The following is a 22,041-nucleotide window of genomic DNA, read 5'->3' as shown; positions in this document are numbered from 1 at the left end:
ATAAGAGGACAGGCTTAGTGCTATTCCCTCTAACCATGAGGAAATTCAGAAAGATTCAGAGATAAAGATTAGAACTTCTGTTGCTCCTGAAGTGCTGTGGGTACACACTGTGAAAATACTGCTTCATGTCAGGAAGTACTATATGCTTCATTCAGGTGCTCTGGACATTTGCAGTAGGAAAATGGACTGCAGATGAGCGAAACTCCACAGTGTAGCTACAGCAAGGGGACTTGCACATATGCCTTCTAATTTTCACAACTTACATACCTTTCTAAATCTAGGGCCTGTGGGAGTGGAATAATCTGGAATTGGAGTGGTCAGGATGGGAAGAAAACAGACATAAGAAAAAGTCTGAGAAAGCTCTGGTGACAGAAGGATTTGACAACTACAAAGTTGCATACAAAGAGATGGAGAAGCAATAGGTAAAAGGCACAGCATAGCACCTAGAAGAATGATGTGTAAAATAGAATGGGACATCACAAGTCTCTGATGCATCATTCCACTTTCCTCTGAAAGTTCATTGCACTGGTGCAAAGTACTGAGAGAGTATTTTAAGGGCCTCAAATAATTTCAGTTTTGCTTATGCACCTTTTCATATTCTGATTAAGTACTGAAATTTTACTCAAGGAAGCATCTGTGGATGGGACACATGTACAAGCATTTGTGCTTGATGTGTTAGACAACTCATCCACTCAGGTAATATAAACAATACCAGGTAACCATTGCAATAAGAATGTCAAATATAGAAAATACGAATGGTCTGAAGTATATTTTTTTACTGAGATCTAGCTGAGGGCCTCTAAATACTGATCAAATCTGATGAGTCTATGATTTTCAAGTGGACTTTGAATAAGTATGGAAAGAAAGAGTCCTAGAGCAAATTGTTATCGATAGTTGTTCTTTGCAGCATAATCTCTTCCCCAACACTTCAAACAAATGTCTAAGTTTGGATCATAACTCATATCTCTACTACACACACACACACACAAACACAAACAAACAAACAAAAAAAAAACACCAAAAAACCCCCAAAGCAACCCCCCCACAAAAAAAACCCAACCAACCAAAACAAACAAAAAACACCAACAAAACAAACAAAAAAAAACCTCAATGCATTTTTTTATCTATAAGAATCAAAGACCATAGTTTAAAATAACCAAAGATCAAAGTTTGTCTAAAGCTTGGCTTGGGTTTTCCTTTGGGTATGAGACTATTGTACCAACTTTTAAGTGCATGCTCAAATAGAGAAGACATGAGACAAAATACTTCAAAGTAAGTACCTTCCTTCACATTGACTTCTTGCTTATCAAGGCCCAAGTGGAATCTTAAAAATCTTGAAATTCTCAACTCAAATCCATAGTTCTAGGTAAGCAAAGGATGATCTTTTTTACAAGATAAACTAGTCTAGACTCAAAAGTTTGCAGTGATGGATAGTCTAATGAGTCCTTCCCTGCTTGTGCAATTCTTATAACCTTTATTTTAATCTGAATATTTCAAAACACAGCTTTCTGATACTGGATCTTGTTATGCCTTCTGCTGGATTAAAGAGTCCTCAAAGCATTCCTGAAGTGGTTTCCTGAATGCTTTCCAATTTTTCAAAATCCTTTTGAAGGTGTAGATACTGGGGCTGGACACGGTATTCCAGCTGACAGTTAAGTTTCATTACCTTGAAATAAGGATTAACTGGGAAGTCAAACTACATAACTTGGTGTAGTGACATTTCACCTTTGGTGACCTGGCTTAAAATTTGTGTTTGGTCAGCAAAGGAAATTGTTTTTCTAATCTTATCCGAGCCCCTTCTCACATTTTTCCATATCAAAAAAGAATTGCTTTCACTGGCATAATTTTCCTTTGTGACTAAGGACAGGCCTAGCACTGGGCAGGCTGAATAACAGCTTTGAATGGCAAGGACATGCTGCCAGAGCTGTGTCCATCCTGGGTGCAGTCTGTGGCTCCTGTGCTCCCAGGCACAAACACATTGGGAGCAAACACTGTGTGTACATGAGCTGCATCTGCCCACTTTCCCCTGCCCTGACCTTAGGCACAGCCAGTGCAGCCCCTAGCTGGATCCCTTCACCCCTTTGCTTGGTGGTCCTGCCTGAACAACAGTGAAGGAAGCAATTTTCTTTACAGCCTTAGAATGAAATGGTATTTCACAGCTGCAAAACTATATAAAGACTTGAGGCTTACAAGCCGAGCAACAGAAGGCAGCCTAAATTTAAAACCCTCTTTGCACTATAGAATATTGCCAAACAATATCCAATGAAGAGAGTGAGATGTTACCAAAAGGTTTTTCTTCAATAAGTAAAAAAAGTATGACCACATACCAAGTATTTAGGTAGTGATGTCTTCCAGACTATGAAGAGATAGCAAGGGAGGTCAAAAAGTAAAGAGAATCTAGTTGGTGCAAAAAATTACTATATTATTATAATATTATTAGAATAAGATAGTTGTACTTCTATGGGGTTTGGATAGACTCATGAGTATTAAAATACATAGGCATTAACATATGCATAGCTATATTCCAATACAAAGCTTTTTGCTTGCCAAACCCCCATTTTTCATTACAAGATAAAGTTCCAACATAGCTGTTGGGATTCATCTGCAACAATTTTAGCTTCTAAAGTGTTAATAATCTACTTTAAGTTTGTCACCTAGGTCCCCTTTTGTGATTGGCAGAAGGAAAAAGATAACCCTGGAGTTATTGGTACCATAGCCTCACACATGGCTTCCGAAGAAATTATTTGCCCTATAAACATGCTTCTTTTTCTCCATCAAGTATCAAAAAAGCTCCTTTGTATTTGATGTGATTTTTAAGAAACTGAAGTTAGGTAGTTGTTGTAGATACCCCCACCCATGAAGATTAGAAATGTATATGGATACTAATGGCTATAGTCAGTGTTTAATCAAAGTAACAAATAATCATAAATGCCATTGTAGCACATTCCTAATGCAGTGGTGCCCACTATTGTGAAGAAATAGGATGAGGAATAGTTAGAAGATGTGTGAGAACCCTGAAAGAAAGTCTATCCTAATTTCAAGAGTTGTTGATGTACCTGATGTCCGTAAGATGTGATACTGAACAAATATTCCAGCAGGATTGTCAAGGAAGAGGGAGATAATATAATCAGAAAATTATTAGTGAAGAAGTGTCAATGAACCCTTTATTTTTTGCATCAAAACATCCTGTTGTACTTAGGATAACCTTGCCAAACTCCTAATTTGGAAGCCATGATATGACAGCTTAAAGTGTTGGTAAGAAAAATTTGGTTGCTTAGAAATTTATGCCTTTTGGTTAGAAATCAGACTGCCTGTGCCAGAGGGATAAGCTGGATGTTTCCACTGCTTTGCTGAAGGAAGAGTTGGGATGTGGGAAGTTGTTATAATCCTGGCTGAAGGCAGCCCAGCTGGGCTCAGTTTCCCTGTCCCCCTGTAGGTCCCAGAAGCAGCAAGTCTGGACTGCTAATGCATTTCCTTGACTCTTTTTCTCCTATATTTCTGCCCACTCTTCCTCTCCTGTCCATGATGAGAATGTCTGGCTCTTGCCCTGATCCACTTTCATTCCAGTCTTGGAATGGAAAAAATCAGCTTTGCTTGCACAACCGAGATCTCACTATCTGTCCCTCCTTATTAAACCCTGTCAGTCTTGAAGGGGGCATGCACAGCATGGGGAGGTATGCCTTTGACATAGGGAGCTCTCTAGAAGAGGCTGAAAGACTCTTTCAGACAGAAACAGTGGGTTTGTTTCAAATTGATGCACTCTACATTGAAATGTCAGCTTTTTTTTCTGTCCTGTTATTTCCACTAATCAGTTTAAAAATCTCAAACAAATGATGTTTAGAGTCCAAATATAAATCAATTAATAATAATCATATTTATAGTTTCTTGTTCTGTTATAATTAATAATTTCATTGATTTCTTTAAAAATATAAGTACTGTAACAGAATATTTAAAGTAGATACATTAATGTTTCAAAGTTTCTAATTTTTTCTGAATCTGTTCAAAACTTCCCGGAGAAAATACAAGATTATTCTTCAATCAGAAACATTCCTCAACAAAATTTTCTTTTAAAAGGCTCTTGATGAGATGTATTTGGATTTCTGAGCAGCTATTGCCCTAAATCATTTCATCACTGAGGTCTGTATAAAGGAGCCTCACTTGGTGGAAAAGAATAACATCCAAGCAGCCTCATCTGGAAGAATATTAGCAGTAGCAGAGATCTGCAAGGTTTTCATTTGGTTAGCAGAAGGCCTTCAAAGTTTGCAAAGTAGTAATGTTTCCTGCTTCAGAAGGATTGAAAGTAAAAAAATAGCTTATAATTCAAATTCAAGGAAGAGTATGAAAGAATTACTTACTTTCTTGCCAAATAGGATGCCGCAGGAGATAAAGGTTCTTAGGAGTTTAATAGATACTGAGAGGGTGGTCAAACACTGGAATAGGCTTCCTAGAGAAATGTTCAATGCCCACACCCTTTCTGTGCTTAAGAAGCATTTGGACAGTGCCTTTAACAACATGTGTTAAACTTGGTCATCCCTTGGTCAGGCTGAGACTAGATGATCATTGTAGGTCCCTTCCAACTCAAGTAGTTCTATTCTATTCTATTCTGTTCTATTCTATTCTGTTCTCTAAGCAACACAGTACCTAAAACACCCTTGGACTTTCAGGGATTTCAGCTGTTTCGAGCATATGCAGATTTGGTATAATTATAAAAACAACAATGTAATGAACCTTATGTAGGTATGCTCACCATTCAAACTGTGCTGTGCTTTTCGAAGTACACGTCTGTTATGTACTAGATTTTCAGAAACCATAACTGTTATCTTATTGTCACCTGCCATTTACAACAATAACCAAACTCTCCTAGCTGGAAACAAAACTAGTGATGCTGGGGCAATGCTGATCATATCAGGGAATACCAGCTGTGCTGTGAAAACAGTCATTGATAGTACACTGCACACCAAGAAGGAATATTCGTGATGTCCCCATGTATTATGAGTATGTAATTAGTTGAGCAGAGGATGAGAGTTTAGATGCATGCATGGACCAGTGCAAAAGGTGTATGAACTATTGCTTAAACCCTTTGAAGGTTGTCAGCACCACCAGGTATTTATGATCTGCCTTAGAAGCCTAAAGACAGAACCTTTGTGCCTCTGTAGTCACAGCACAAGGACCCTCTCCATAGTTGCAACTCATTATTTACTCATCTACATTGTCTGCTGGAAGACAAAGGAATCAATCTTTCAAGAGTTTAGCTTCAGTTCTTTGGCACACAGTGTGGAAAGTCCATGTGTCATCAATCCTTTGAGTGAACCCAAGTTACAAATCGGAGCAGCACACTAACATTAACAGAGCTCTTTACTCCAGAACCAGACAGGCTTGGTTCTCAGCTTAATAGACTTACTTAAGAAAAAAAACTCAAACAACAAAAAACCAAACATATATAGGAAAAGGATGTGTTTCCATCTCAAGACTAATAAAATCTACAGTTTTGGCTTCACTCCATCTAGTGGCAACCAGGAAGAAATCCTCCCTCCTCCTTCCACACAGAAGGAGCAGTGCATGAGCTATGGCTACAAGTTAGTTTTGGATGTGTGTGGCAGGGTTTGGGCTTGTTTATAGTCACTGAAGTCCAGGAGTCATCAATTAATGGGCTTTGATGTGTTCACCACTGACAGGACATGGCTCCCATTGCACCACACCCTCCTTGGTGCAGGAGCGTGGAATGGGAACTACTCAAGAGGAGGCAGGAGGAGAAATTTCCCCATGTAGATGGAAGCAAAGATCTGCTGAATGCCTGTAAACAAGGTGTGCTGTGGTAGAAAGGTCTGAGAAAAATGCATTTATAGCTTCTGATAAAGGTTTCTTAAGCAATGGAAAGGCAACAGAGAAGAGGCAGTTTCAGTCATCATCAAATGTATCCTAGAGCCCTCAGTAAAAAGTCTTGGCTCAAATCTTCTTTTCTGATGTGCTGGAAGCAGACTAGTTCTTACAAAGTCTTCTAGGTATTAACATGTCAGCCCTTGCTCGGCATTATTTTTCTCTGATACTTTATCTGAGCTTGCAACACTTGGGTCTCCATGTGAGTTTCTAAAGAGAACAAAAGTCACAGGAAGGTAAGGCACATCTGTGTCTGCCTCCAGGTGCATGCTCAGAAGCAAAGGATTCTCTCTGAGGACATCAGTTCTCACATGAACTTGCCTAGGTTGGCTTTTATGTTGGAGTTAGATACATTGAATGGTCTGTGCAAAAGCTATCGAAATCAAACACCTGAATTTTAGAAGTGTTCAAATACCATTGAGATCTGTAAGCTTTAAGTAAAGTATAAAAATTCATTATATATCTATGGGCACACACACACACACACACACAGACTACATATTTTACTACCTGCATATATACAGTTACATATACATAATGTAACTGCTTCTTAAAGAACTTAGCAAAGGATCTGGGTCTCATTCTCCTGTATTTTGTATAATAGACAGTTTAAAAGAAATCCTTCTGAAATTCTGTGTGAAGGCAGATATAGAAAGCAATTTTATATGGCCTCTCTATCAATCAGGGTAAGAAAAGAAACAAATTTAGTGAGATAATTTTCATGAAGCATAACTGAATCATGCCTCTGTTTTCATTCAAATCATATAGTAATTAGTAAGTGATGATCTGGTTTAGAAGAAGGAACATATTGTTTTTGTACACTTTGCTTTGTGTACTGTTTGGGCTAAATTAAGACAAATAACTAAGACAATATTTTTCTTTGATATCAGTAAATACTGGCATCAAGAAACCATTGCCCCATTATATTTAATGGGAAGAATTCAGTCTAAACCTTTTTTTCATCAAGTTGAGGAGGTGATGTCATATGGTAAAGGCTGGATATTCCAAATAAATCACTAACAAGTCATTTTGGCTGCGCAATATGTGTATCAGATATGCAATTGAACATGTCTGGAAGAAAATGCATTATTGTCATAAGACTTAGGAGTCAGAGCCTGATGAGTCTGTATATCTTGCAAACAGTTACACAAGTAACCAGACATTTCCTGCGCAACTCAACGTTTTTAAGGGAATGTCCTAGACTTTATAGCAAATAACCTTGGATTACACACTCAGACCCTGATTCAGCACCCACTGGTGAGTGTTTCACTCTCTTCCTGTAGACCCTCACACGACATGCTTGTCAAACGTGCATTGTAAAATCCATTGCAATATCCAAAGGGCACCAGTGACTGAGCTTTCGGCATTAGTGTGTTTCAGAGCTGTGGTTCCCAAGACATGGCAGCAGCTAATAATGACAGGCCATCTTCTCTACGTTTCTTAGTATCTGGTCCTGAGTGTCCTGAATGATTTAGAGCCCAGGGAACTGGACCCACCCCCTCAGCACCCAGAAGCTACTCCGGTGCCCAGTGCTTGTTCTGCTCATTGCAGATGCCTGCCCCATATGGGGATTGCTCCAGCTCCAAACTCATGGTCATCAGCAGTGCAAGGCAGATACTGTTATGTCCACTGCTGTGCTTCAGTCTACCCATGGGAGGCCACGGATGTGTAGGTGTCTGGCTGTGGGTGTCTGGCTCCAAGGCAGATGTCCTGGAGGGTGAGTTAAGTTCCCCATGGGGGAGTGTGCAGTAGATTTAACTGCCTCATAGGCAGTGTGTGATATCCAAAGGTTATGAGGGTATTTACTAAAGCTCCTGCTAATTCGATCTGCCATAAATCCTAAAAGGTTTTATCAGCAGGAGGAATCAAAAAATAAGCTCATTACTCTTTCTCACCAATTGACCATGATCTTTTTCCCTAATTTGATTACCTAAACTTATGAATTGACAGAAAACAAAGTATCAGCGAACAAATTAGACTTCTTCCCCAAAACAACATAGCAGAGCTCCCTCCAGAAGAGGAGCTATGCCAGTATAAGCTTGGTTTATATAAGACTCAATTTTTGTGGAAGGGTTACTGAGGATCCACCCTGCAGAAAATCAGAGCAGATGTGTAAAGTCTATGTGGAAATAGGAGCCTTCCTTTCTGATCGATCTGCAGTGATACCTCAGGCATGGATTAGACCCCAGGAAGAGCATTTCTCATGCTATAAAGTCTGGAGGTGGGTGAATATTTTTACAATCAAAATGAGGCTGGGGAAAAAAAAAGAGAAAGAATAAAAAAGAAAAAGCTGGCATGTCTCCAGGAAGCTCTGTTTTTCATTTCACCTGAACTGTTTAGAATTTTTACAACTGAAAATTGCTTCTTTCCATCTGTGAAACATTTGCTTCTTGGAAAAGATGCACAAAGCCAAGACATGAAAGACATTTGAAATAAATAAATAAACTAAGGCATTCTTTGGAGAATCCATGCTGTTTCCCTACTGCTCCCCATTTTCTTATGAAGACCTCTCCACAGATGGAGGGCAGCCACGGTGTCCTCAGCAGTAATGAGTGAGGGAAAATAATTTCAGTAAGTAAATTACAGTAGCTCATATGCCTGCAGTCTTAATAGATTCTGTTTCTAAAGCATAGGCCACAACTAGTTTAGTGAGGGGAGACCATCTTTCATGTACGTGCATTCAAAAATGTTACAATTTCCAAAGAATAGTTACCTAATAGAATCATCTGTGGGTAGTACTGCCTGATATAAATATTTTGTGCAGGATAGGGATGGAGGATGTCAAGTTAGGCTACTGCAGGCACTTCAGAGACAATTCAGGGCTGTGCTCCTGTTGGCATTATGGTAGCTGAAGATCATTTTGTATAGCTCAGTAGAGAGAGAGATAAACCAAGCCATTTCTCTGGTCTCTCTATAACCTCCCAAAGTTTATAAGTAGCCAATAACAAAAATAAAATGGCAATGGTGGCTACTGCCAGGTTCAGAACTCCTCCTGCTCCTCTATGACTACATCCCTCTTTAAAAGGTGTCACAAAGAAAATTACCCAGAATTTCTGAACAGAAACTATGCCAGGTAATTGAGAAATTTTCCTCTGCCCTTTAATCTGAAATTATTGCAGATTATAAATAAAGCAGAGAGAAGGATCTCCAAGCAAGGACAACACCAAGGGCAGATACTCGCTCGGAAAGAATTGAAGCCTTTCCATTGACTTCAGCCAAACTATGCTGGCTCATGCTGGCTGCAAACTTTACCCTATATTTTTCTCCCTGGAAAGGAGTTACCATCCTTCCACATGCTCCTGGTAGTGACAAAGTTCAATCAGTGAGAGCTGTCAAATTCTACCTGCCCAGAAGCAGGGATCTGCGTTTGCTAAGGGTTTTACTGGATTCAGAATCAGAAAGCAAATGTTGCATTAGCAGGCAATAGAAAAAGTTATTGGGCTGTCCTCTCTCAAAGTGATTAATTATTCAGTGTGACTAAACTGATTAATTATTTAATGGAACTTTTCTTAATTGTTGCTTAGCAGCTCTGGAACAGAGGAAGGAGTTATTTGGAAGATTGCATACCATTCTACTCTCTGTCAGGTGTGTTGATTTGCAGCTAGATGGTGGCACCAGCCTCGGTCGACCAAATTGGAGACCACATTTCCTTCATGATTTGTGTTGCTGGAGCTAGGGAGTGTATTTGAAGAATGCAGGAGAGGAGCCAGGTCTGGTAAGGGCCTGAGGAATCCTTTTGTTATTCAGATTGAAAGCTTGGCTGGTTATGTAGAGCACATAGAAGATTTGCTACCTCCTCTGTTACTACCCTGGAGAACAGAAAGCATGGATAAGATCTCCTTTGGAAGCTCATACTGTTAAAATAGACTCAAGAGTCTACTGCTCCTTCTGTTAAAATAGACTCAAGAGTAAATCTATTCTTCTAAAATCTTATGTTTAGCTTACAGTAATTTTGGATACACAAAATATCAAGTTTTGAGGAAGAAAAAAAAGAAGAGAAAACCCATAAAGGGCATGTGTTTGAACCCAGGCTCAGCAAGGCGTTGCTCTGTAGATGAATTTGCAAACCTCGGTTCTATCATTCTGCTAAAGTGAGAGCTATCAGGGTCTCCTTAATGTGTTACACAAAAGGGCTGCAGCACACAAAGCCTGGAACACATCAGTTCACAGATCCCGAGAGGGTCCTGTGGAGTCTATTACTTTGATGAAGTGGTATTTAAAATTGCATTACCCAGCAGTTGTTTAACCCTCCAGATGTTGCCCCTGTGGAGTGTTTAATACGACGTGAAGTGCTGGTAGGCTAGGCCGTAACCTCGTGTCATCTATTCAGCAGGTCACGTCAGGTCTTACCATCTTCTACTAAATCAATACAGGATGACCCGACATAGCAACTTTCCTCATCTGCTGTTCTTTTCCTCTTTTTTTTTTTTTTTTTCAATAGGGAGTAGGAAAACCAGAAGAAAACAAAACAAATCGAAAGGAACGGGAGAAAAGAAGGACATCTCAAAGCAAACTCAGGAACTTTTGTTCATCTCGGTTCGTGATTCCCTCCCGTTTGCGCTGATAGCCCCGATCCAGCAGCTTGGTGCTGCCATCTGCTGTTTCTCTTGCTGCTCACGCTGCCCACGTTTTTGGGCACATCAGCGAAGAGCAACTTAAATAAATCACCATCACGAATAAATAAAAGGTAATTCTAAAAGGAAAGAGGTAAAGAGCCTAGAAGTGAAAAATCTCACTTAATTTTTGATAGCATTTTTTAATCTTTGTGCAACATGCTAATAGTAATTCCTATGGTCACCAAAAAGACGAGGCATGAGCAACTCAGCTTTAAGGAACATTTAACCTGGAATTTCTTATGGCTTACAGGTCAAGGACCTGATGCTCCACCGTGGTTTTCATGGCTTAGATATTTGGTGCCACAGCTATTTTTTTTACAGAGCTGGCTTCCAAAATCAGTTAAAACCAAGGAACAAACTTGTTTAGATTAGCGCAGGGCACTTATTAGATCACCTCTGCAAAGATGAAACTTTCTGTCCAAAGGCTGGGTACCTTCTGGGACATCAGCAGCTTTTAAGAACATGAACGAAATCCCTGTGTTCGCCAGAAGGAATTCAGTTGGCACATGACTTGTCCCATCAGCCCAATTAGGCTGTCTGGTATCTAGCTGGGCTGTAGTTCTGCCACCATCTGGGTTAAAACACAGTCCTGACAGGACTTCTGTTTTGAAGGTAGATATGGAAATGAGGAGTGAACTTTTGTTGGGGGTTCCTTGTAGCACAAACAAATTTGAACTTTTTATAGAGTAAGAACATTGACATCCAGGATGTTGAAAATCAAAAACATTTTACCATTATTACACAGAACTCTATTTTTTCCTTCCATACTTTTATTTTTGTGCGGAAACCTATTTGCACTTCTCAGCCAAGTCTTTACCAAAGATTTCAACAGGGCTAAGATTTCAACCCTTGCTGGCCAGTGTTAGCACAAGTGTGATAGGTGTTACTATGACTACATCTATGGAGAACTGGTACTTAGAGAAAATAACAGTTTACTGGCATCTCTTCCAGTGAAGTTTTTGAGATTCAAGTATCAAGAATGTAGACATGTATTGAACTCACTCTGCCAGCACAAATAATCTCTTGACACAGGACTGCAGCCACAGAAATCAGTGCCAGCACAGCTCTCTCAAATTTGAAAGGATTGACCACTTCCTCTCACTGTTACAAAACCCTGTGTAGGAATGTAAAACAGAAACTACAGCACATGAGAGCTCAGGAATGGATGTCTGTCACACCAAACCCTTGACAAATGTGTTTTCCATCATCTGGCTTCACCTTCTGCTATTCTAATAGCATCCTATGGAGTGGAACCTTTGGCAAGTGGTGTCTTGTAAGTACTGTAGAATCTTCTTGCCTGATACAGATAGCAGCAGTAAAGCAGCATTTAGTGTGGAAGAGGTTCTCCACTGTAATCCATAAAGGTGGAGCTTGGGAACTAACAAGAGTTGTGCTGTAATTTCTAGCTCTGAGGAATGGTCCTTCTTACCTTTGCAGATCCATCTCCTCTGTCACTTACCTCTTCCAAAAATGCAAGGCTTTGTGAGCTCTTTGGCTGCAAGAACAGGCATCTTTGCATCCTCTCAGGATGAAGGAACTAGACTCAAAAGAAGCATTTTCTCTGTATGTGCTTTAGTGAAAAGATGTAAACAAGGTCAGTGAGCAGACTTGTGCTTACAGAACAGCAGACCTCGTGCTCCAAGTGTGGTTAGTGCCAGCGGGACAGAATGGGCTCCCAACCTGGGAACTGCTCAATCTTGATAGGCACCCACCACTCCAGTTCTGAGACTGAAATTGTGCTGCCAAAGATTCAGTAGACCTAAACCCAAGTTTAGAAATGCTACTAATACACCCACAAGTCATTTTAGTCTCTTCCCTCTCCTCACTTCCCTCCTATCCTTGTCGAGCCCAAATATCAACAGTTAAAGTAGGCATTTGGTATAATGCAAAATGTAAAGTGAATTGGCAACAGCATAAATCTGAAATGCAGATATGTGAAGATACATTTAGAGAGAAAAAACGTCTTCAATATATTTGAGCTGCAATTGGAACATGAGTGCATATGGAAGAAACAGTACTTTCAACCCATCCTACCAGACTTCCAGAACTGGAGCCAGCTGTGCCAGCAATAGGTAGTAAGTGTCAGCCTGGGGCTGGAGGTTGTGTTCATGCCTCTGGGAGCAACCAGGAAATGAAAATCACCATTATTGTGCTGGTGTAGATGTAACTCATGTGCAGTTGCTCAGTACTTTGCACAGGAGCCAGAGAGAGCACATGTAGGGAGCAGGCAAGTGTAAGGGTACATTGCAACTCTGGCCAAATAGTGTTCTCCTTTCCAGGCCAAGCACACTCCATTAGCTAAACTAACCAAAAACAGGTGATCTAACCTTTGAAAATCAACAGTATCACTGTTCCCCATGTCTTCCAGGGTACAAAGAGCATTTATAAAAGCAAGTTTTACTGGATCATATTGCACAGTTCAGTTTACCTTTCAGTATCAAGGTCTTATTTAAATGGTGCATATATATCAATAACAAAGACAATTCAGTCATTACCAAATTTTAGTCTCATCTGACCTGAAAATTCCCATTCTAATACCTGTATTTTGGGTATAATTGCTGTCAAAGTATCATCTTCTGAACACAGACGCTTCAAAAGATTTAAACTGCTATTGTGACTGTCCTGTATACAATAGAAGAAATATATTGTTACTGCAGAGGAAAATGACTTGTTTCATGCTTCTCACATAGTATCTTTATTAAACATTTGGACAGGTAGGCATCCATTTATTTATAAGTAATCTATGGCTTCTTAGTTTGCAAATGCTGGTTGAAAGTTCACAAGAGCAGGCTTTTCTGTGAACTTTCTGTATTTATAAGTTCAGTCACCACAATAAATCCTGAGCTTATTGCCTGCTTAGCAGCATTTTGCGCTGTACCCCAAAGGCTAAAGCTTGGAGCTCTGCATCTGAATATTTCAAAACCTCTGAACAGCTTGATTGGAGTGTGATTTTCTTCTTAAATAATGCAAGTTGTTCTGGAAAGAACATGGAATCGCAATTACCTGACAGTCAAATCCTTGGTCACTAACATACAAAGCTCCACTACCACTAATAGAGGTTTCATTGGAGCAAAGCTTATTGCAGCATTTTGTAGTTGCTAGAAAAAAAGTGTTCTTTGTGCGTGCTGTAGTTCAGAGCTGTAAGGTCTTTGTGAATGGTTACTCTCAAAGCGCTACAGAAGTTCCCCGGTTCAAGGTGGCTCCTGGCTCCTCGGAAAAAGGAATGTGGGTTTCCAGCCTGGGAGGAGAGAAATAAGTGAAAAAGGAGCATCCTTGGGCTAGGCAGGACAGGTCTGCTTAGTGCAGCTCTGCAGCCTGGACAGTCAGTGCTAAGCTGGTTCAGAAGGAAGCAAGGTGAGTGCTGACCCCAGTAAACACAGTGCACATCCATGAATCCAAGTCATCAATCACAGTAAAAGCTCCTCCAGCCCTATTTGTCAGAGAAAAAGGATTTTCAGATTATAAAACCAGGAGTCACTGTGTGGTCACCTAACCACATAATTTAGGATACAGAACATCCTTGAATTTGATCCAGTGAAAACTTGAGTAAATCTCTTAGATTAAAAAAACCCAACAACATCTATTCTCGATTTAAAAATTGCTAATGGTAGAAAAGCCACAATAACCTCTTGCAAACCATACCAGTAGCTATGTATTTCCTTGAGGAAATGTGTAGCCTTTTCATCCTGTGCATTTGTCCAGCTCCAGCCACCAGATCTTTTTATATCTTTACTTGCTGGATGGGAAGAGCATTAGTCCTGAAGTAAATACTTACCATCTATAACCAAAATCCTTAAACTTCTTCTTGGCATGCTTAAATGATTGCACACCTACCACTTTATCCGAAGACACTTTCCAGCCTTTTGGTTGGTCTCAGAGCAATCTTTAAGAGCGCATGAAGCAAACTCTGTGCTTCAGAGCTCAACACACATACAGAGGAAATCAGGCCTCCATGCCAAAAACGCGTATTCCCAGGGGTTACATTAGTTTCTGACCAGTTTTGTTCCTGGAGCTGACACCCAGCTAATGCCCTGGATGTGAACCAGCATATCCAGCTTAATCCCACTACCCCCTGGTGAAGCATGCTTCCCACAGCACATATAGCCCCTACAACTTGTTGCTCTGCACCTGACTTCACTTTTGCCCACCAGATAAATGACTATTGCTCAATCATACAACATCAAATGGCCAAACTCTTCAAATTTCTGCCTCTAAAGTTCCTTCAATCCTCATTTAAGATAGAGGAATCTGGTAATCTTTGTAGTCATTGTAAGGCTTTAAGTGACAATTTTGTGTTTTTATTATTAATAGTAAAATTTGTACTATATTTTTGCAGAACACTGTCAGAAGCAAGGCCACTCACTGCTGAACTGTTCAACTGCAGAAATATTAGCCAGTGTCATTGTTACTCTGTGTATCTTCATTTCCCTGAAGTCACACATTATTATTCACTTAATGTCTAAGGTATTATATAAAGATTCCATGCTGCATCTTCAGCTCAGAGAGGTCTCTCTCAAATGAAGGAAGGGTAGCAAGTGCAAGTAATCTTCTCTGCTCCTGTAATGCTTTTCAGGTAAGAGCAGCAGTTACTAATTAATCAGCTCCATGAACTAATTAAAATATCTTCTGCATGTACCATTCATATAACATATGTAGGTGAAATGAAAGCCACAGCAAATATAAATAAAAGTTTCACAAGAATTTAGTGACAGGCCATGAAGAGGACCCTGGGAGAAAAAGGGAAACAACTCTCTTATGCCTTGCTTTATGCGTAAAGACAAATTCACTTTCTTTCTGAAAATGGTCGATACTCAGCCTTGGCTCTGCATGTCAACTCCACTTCTTTTCCCTCTTTGAAATGCTGAGCGTCTTTTGATATGTTTGGTAAGTCTCTATTAATCCATTCCCATCAGAGTGCTAAAAAGACACATATCATGTAGGAAAAAATTGCATAGCTCTCCTTCCACATGGAATTCGGCAAAAGCAACCAGCTGCAAACAAGCAAGGATGCATATTTCCATGATTCATGCTGCAGAACCCACCATAGGCTGTGGGACTGTTGTACAGAATTTGAGCTTTCACAGAAAAAAAAAATGCTACCAGGCGGCCTGATGGTGAGGGAAGTCTTCCCAAACAGGAACTGAACATGAATCAAGTCAGGATGACTCAGATTGTTTTTGTGATTCTGCAGAGAGACAATCTGAGATAATAGCTGGGTTGTGTGAACTATTGCTATAATTTATTACAATAAAAATTCAAAATACAATGACTTACTATTGTGAATTAGGTTTTTATTTTCTCTATATATATCAAAAGCACTGTAATATTTAGACTTCTAGCCCCTCTGTATGAATAAATACATATAAAAATATTTATAAAAGTCATCCGTATGCTTCATAGCAAACATGCAAATTATCATCTTAACAAACATAGCAACATCCCTTTTGTATGCTCGGTGAAGTGCACTTTGATAAGAAAACAGTAATGTGTAGCAGCAAGATTGAGTTATGATGGGAGGTAGCCAACCTTCGGACATCAAGGAATTTATAATTCTATCATTACATGTTGAAGCTTGAAGCTTATGACAGAACTTTCTGGGTGGTGGGGGAAAAAAGAATGACTGAAAAAATAAGCCTGGGCCATTGTTTAAATATATAAATTAGGTTTGTGCTGCTTTTGATTCAAAGAAAGAAAGAAACCTGGTCTATTTGTGTTTCACAACAGCAAGGGTACTGTAGGCAGCACAAAGGATCAGTAAAAGTAAAGGGTATCTCTGATGTTTGTGTTGTACACGCAGGTTAAGTAAATGGTTTTAATTTAACCAACCAGGTCCCATGACTCAAGGTGAGAAAAATTCTTCTTTAGTGCTGTTCTCCATCCTTTGCCAGAAAGCTGTTCCCAATTGAAACTATATTTATCCATTATTTACCAGTTTAGTCAGCCGAGCACAAGTTGTTCTGAAAATGTTTGTTTAAATCGGCCAGCCAGGCATCAAGAAGAAAAAGGAGAGGAGTGGAAAGAAAAACCAATATGGAAACACGTCTAAAATTCCAGGGAAAACCTTTCTGTTGACTTTATCAGGATATAGCCAAGATCTGCAGTCAACAGAGAATGATGGCTATTAAAATAAGGGAAAGGGACAAGACACTCTAAAGAAAGAAAAGGCAGAGAAAGGAAAATAGAGGGAACTTCCTGCGTTCCCATTAAAAAGGGGGGAAATGGAGATTCAGCTGCAAACAAGCAATGGAAGGGAATGAAAACTGAGAAATTAAATTAAAATATGTATGACAATTGATTTTAATGGGTAAAAATGTCAGGCATTGGCCTTGTTTGCAAATTTTCCTGAATAGGTGGTAGGGACATAGGCTGGTTTCAGGATGCATAGGGTATTGAAATAGCTGGAAAATTCTGAGAGATTATTCATGTCTGAAGCCTTGGGAAGATCACATCTGGTAGTAAAAGAAAGATTTACGTTCAGTTTTAACTTGTTTGGAAACAATTGGGGAATTTTTGTTACGAAATTATATTTGGGGTCCTGCCTCTGAGAGAATATTTTAATTTGCAATTTTTACCCTGACAAAACAATTTTAGTAGAGCACTATGAGTGCAGTGAGTATGAATCAGTAATGACCATGAAAGGACCAACACCACATAGTGAGCCTTACAGGATTCAGGAAGGACAGAGTCAAAGTTTAACCACAAAGAAAGCCAACTTGTTAAGAAATGTGTCTGAAATGCAATGACTAGTAAATCCTCCAAAAATCAGTCTTTGCAGGGGGAGTAAATGTGGAAGGCATATTGTCTTCTTAATCCAGAACAGACTGACGCATCTTTTGAAGAGCAAACTGAAATTCTTTCTAAACTATGAAATCTTGAAGGGGGACAAGGCATGAATTTACCAGCCAGTAAAAAGGTCCTTCAGCCACTTTCCTCTTGCCCCAGCCAGACCTCCCCATGCTCCTCCCTTGCCCGTTTTTTAAATAGTAACATTCAAATACGTATCTAGTTAGAGAGATTGGTGGATGACCGACAGATGGGTGGTTAGTAGATACAGACCACTTAGTTTGTTTCTCCCACAGTTTTCTGGTTTGTAGTAGTTTTATTTCCCTTATCACTTCTCCCCAGCTGTCCTTTTTGAGTTGGCTTCCAGTGCAATGAATGGTTTCCATTTTTAATTTACCATACATACATAATTATAACTTTCCCTGTGGACATGGGCAAAGAGCTTGCAGCCTTGACAACAACATTATAAATGATGGAAGCATGTGCTGTCAATGCGCCAGCTAGTAGAAGAACACAGGCCTCCAAAATTTTCAGAGTTTACTACATAAGACGACCTTGTTAGCTCAGTCTTACAAACATGGATCAGGACAGAGAGGAGCCATCACAATAAATATCTGTCATACAATCCAGACCTAATTCTTCATGGCCACCACTTTCCTGCAGCACATTCAGGCACTAGTGCTCTTGTGCATTGCAGCATCCTCCTCACTTTTGTGTGTTTGCCTGTGTTGTGGTGTGTCTCTCCCAGGGCCCCGCCACTGCTACCAACACCCTCCTCAGGCTCAGGCCCCTCCAAGTACACAGGCACCATGGTCTGATTCTCCAGGAGAGCACTGTATTGGACTTTCCCCTTCCATGTACATACAAAGGTATTCTTTGCACAAAACCAAAGACTAACTTTGTCAGAAATTCTCCAGGTGTTTGAGGAATGCCATATGGAGAACCCAACTGACAAAAGCAGCTCCTTTTCCTAGAGTGGAACCAAGTTTGCTAGCATGCTACACCATTACCTCCCAAGCAGCAAAAGACCCATATAGGATTGCATGAAAAGTCATATAAAGGCTTATTACCAAGGGGAAAGAGCAGTTGGTAGCAATGTCCCAAATAGTTACACTTCAAAAGCATCAGCCTGTAGTTCAAAGCTCTAGTAGCTCTCTCGACATGAGCAGATCTTCCCTTCTTCATCAGCAGCTGAGCCAGGTTTTGAGCCAGCAGTGTTTCCAAACAAATTAGTAGTAGTAGAAATAATAGCAGTAATACTGCCCACCCCTTTCCATCACTGGAAGGATTTGGAAAGCAGTCTTCCAGCAGAGCTGTGCCAGTTGCACACAGAGTGGGCAGATGCAGAGAACATCTGTTTCAAAGGATGCGCCAGCAGTGCAGGCACTGAGACATCAAATGCCAGCGTACAAAAAGGCACCAGGAAACTTGCTGTAGGATCCTGTGAGGAAGGAACTTTGTTCCTCCTGTGACCAGAGACAGGACTGTTCAGTCTGTGTCACAGAAGCAATGTGTATCCTCCATCCCGCTGTTCCTTGCTGCTCCACGCACACTGCACCACAGTCATGCTCATTCACCTCTACAAATACCAGGTTGCCAGTGACTAATATGAGCTTTTTAATCTTGATGATGAATGGTTTTACGTTTCCAAAGAGGAATGCTCTGTCCCACTGCACATTTTCAATTGTCTTGTCCGTTTCTATAAAGCTGGGAGGATGGACTAACAAAAATCACCTGGGGTGATGAAGGGCTTTGATTAAGGGCTCCCCAAACTGAGCTTAGAACTAGCTACCAGTACCCAAACAGGTGCCTATAAAAGCCAGGTAGGAGCAAAACAGAAGCACTTGTTTCTCTGAGCTGAGATGTGCCCTCTCCTCTCTGTTGAATACAGCCCTATCTCAGGCACCACCAGCTCAGCAAGGATGTAGCCCCAGATGCTGCGGTGGTGTGGGTGACAGCAGGGCATGGTCACATTTCTCAGTCCCAGATGCATCACGCAAGCTGGAGCCCAGAGGCCAGCTCAGCTCAGAGCTACGCCGCACTCTGAGAGCCTTCCTCGCTCCCCAGGGAAGCCAGCTCTGCTCCAAGCTGTGGGAAAACCACAACCAGACCCCATGTTTTACATTTTTACTGCCTGCCCAGCCACATCATCAGACTATCTCATTTTTAGCAAATGATCTAGACATCAGCGAATTCTCCAGATATTAAAAGACTATCCTTCAAGCCTGCTCCACCACCTCTGAATGTGACCCCCCACCTAGACTGCAGCTCTTCAAGTTATCCTCCATTTGTTTGTTGGTGTGCTCCCTTAGATCTGCAGATTGCTTTGATTATTTGAACATCTGGAAGTTGTCACATGCCTTTTCTGACCGTGACCATCTGAAATATTACCCAGCAGGACTTGAGGGGAGACACAGTAAGGAAACAAAAACATCCTACTCATAAGAACATGTGGCAGGAATTATCAAATGACACCATCCCAAAGGGTAGTGTTATATATCCAAGTAAAGGCAAACTTTCTCTCCATCCCCTAAAGCAAGGACAATTTTTTTCCATAATATCCACTCCAGACATAAAACAATATTACATACAAATACCTAAAGTATTTTTCATTAAACATTATGTTATTAAGGTTAGTTGTCTATTACTAATGGAGAGAAAGTATTTCTTTCATCCTCTGGCTTTAAAAACTGAAGAGTAGATCCTCCTCATACATGATTCTCCACATAAAAACCTCCCCAGAATGGTTCAGTGTCTGAAGTCATTAGGGTGCTTATTCCTGGTTTTCCTGTGGCCCTCACAGGCGGAGTGCAGGTTCTTTGGTAAAGCTGAAATGGGATATATAAAAAATGAGATGAAAAAAGGTTGAAATGCAAAGTCAGACTTTCTCAGCAATCCCATCAGAGGCTGTAGGGGCTCTGGAGAAGAGGAGAAAAGACCAAAATCAATGCAGCTGTGCTGGTGAAAGCCCAGGAAAATCAAGCACAGCTTTTAGATTTGGTTTCTCATTCTTAACAAGATACAAAAATGAACAAATGAAGAACAAATAAAGCGTGAGGAGCAATACAGACCATACTGATGCAGTCTGGCAGCTGTTGATCAGTTACATTTTGGCCTTTGTCAAGAGGTTCTCCCTAAAATCAGAAGTAGATGGCAATGGGTTTCCTTCTGGCCTGCCTGTTTGCTTACAGATCATAGGTCCAACATCTCATTGCCCTGAAGGAAAACGGGAACAACTACGTGCAGTGCTTCCATGCATGACTTCCACACTCCCCTTCCCTGTGGGCAGCCAGCTGGAAGGGGGGCAGTCTTTGTTGGGGAGGTGATACTAGTAGAAGTAGAACTGCTTAATCCATCAGTCCTCAGGCTCTGCATGTCTCTAGAGTCGAATAAGACCTTGATGTCTGTGGACGGCTTTGCTCCGTGGCTGTCCCTGTTTCTTCTTCCTTTGGGGGTACTTTCATATTTGGTTGCACAGCACTCTGATTTTTTCTTCTTAAACCAAGTGCCACTGGCTACTGAAGGAAATTCCTAACAACCCAATTATATCTCGATAAGACCCCAACATCCCAGAAGGAACTTGTGTAGTGCAGCAGCACTGGTTCCCAGGAATCCTCTTAAAAGCAGACCGTCTCCTCTGATGTAACCTGGCAAAAATCTTCCACGGTCTTTCTGTTGGGATATGACAGAAGGTGGTTCGTTTGTCCCCGGCCAGGGGAGGGGACGGGGAGCGTCCGTGTGAGCGCGGCCGCAGAGGCGCTGCGCACTGGCGCCGCGCGGGCTCCTGCTCTTCCCGGCCGAAAGAGCATCGCGGGGCCTGGGAGCGGCGCGGGCGCGGTTCCGGCGCGCCCCCACGAGGTGTCACTGCTGCCCCGCCGCCCGGCCCGGCCCCGCCGCCCGGCGCGGACAGCGCGGGCAGCGAGCGGCGGCCGAGGGCACGCACCCGGCAAGGCTTTGGGGCGCTCGTGCTGGGAGGGAAGCTCGCGATTGCTGCCCAGCCACTCCCAACATCACCGCAGCGGAGGGTTTAGAGGAGGAGCGTAATACCGGGTTTATTTGTTTCCGATGAAGGCCGATCAGTTGTCAGCACATAGATCAGCAAGACTCAGCATGAAAGAAAACTGAAAATGTCAAATGGAAAAAAGTGGTACATGACCACTTCAGGACTACGGGAGGAAAAAGGAAGAAAAAAAAGAAAAAAATCACCAGGCTTTTGATAGCACCAAACTAGTTTGCTCTACTATGGTAAAGAAAATTGCTTTGACTTCCTCCCTTTGTTTCTGATTTTATGCTCTATTTAGTTTTCTCATATAATGGGTTATAATGAATACCAAAATAGTCCCATCCAGTAAATTTCTCTAATGAATATTTTTTGTAGTAAGCATTACACAATTCATAGTAGTACCATTCAGATTGCAAGCTTTTCCTTAGCAGAAACTGCAGCAGCAGTGCAGCAGATCAGTGCTGATATACGGCCATGCTGGTCCTGCCCTGTCAGTACCTATAAAACAGAAAATAGGAGTGTGCAGGGGATGGAGTTGCCTAAAGAAGCCATTTCTGTGTTACATGAAGGACTGATGCTGAATAATGCAGACAGAATTTGTCTGGTAGAGTTGCTGCTACATGCACAAGGTGGCAAGGCCTCAATAATGAGGAGTAATGATGAAGGCATCCTGGTGCAGGAACTGTCAGGATCTGAAAAGGATGCAGCTTCTACAGGCAACATCAGACATCTTCACCACATTGGGCATGGAAAGGTTTTCCC

At 41.1% G+C, this 22,041-nt stretch overlaps 1 protein-coding gene across 1 annotated transcript in view; it reads right to left on the bottom strand.

The window, feature by feature from the left end:
* Positions 1 to 13,161: 13,161 nt before the first annotated feature.
* RGS7 (regulator of G protein signaling 7) overlaps positions 13,162 to 22,041 on the bottom strand; it is a 242,747-nt gene continuing 233,867 nt past the window's right edge. The window contains exon 16 of the mRNA XM_042014398.1: positions 13,162 to 13,731. Within this exon, the coding sequence (XP_041870332.1) occupies positions 13,570 to 13,731 (162 nt within the window). The 3' untranslated portion in view covers positions 13,162 to 13,569. The remainder of the gene's footprint in view (positions 13,732 to 22,041) is intronic.

Source organism: Corvus kubaryi, unplaced genomic scaffold, assembly GCF_017639235.1.
Source record: "Corvus kubaryi isolate FWS band 111438036 unplaced genomic scaffold, C.kubaryi_AGA036_p1.0 split1-73, whole genome shotgun sequence".
NCBI lineage: Eukaryota > Metazoa > Chordata > Aves > Passeriformes > Corvidae > Corvus > Corvus kubaryi.
Note: the sequence above shows the minus strand (reverse complement) of the source record. Positions and strands in the feature narration are given on the sequence as shown.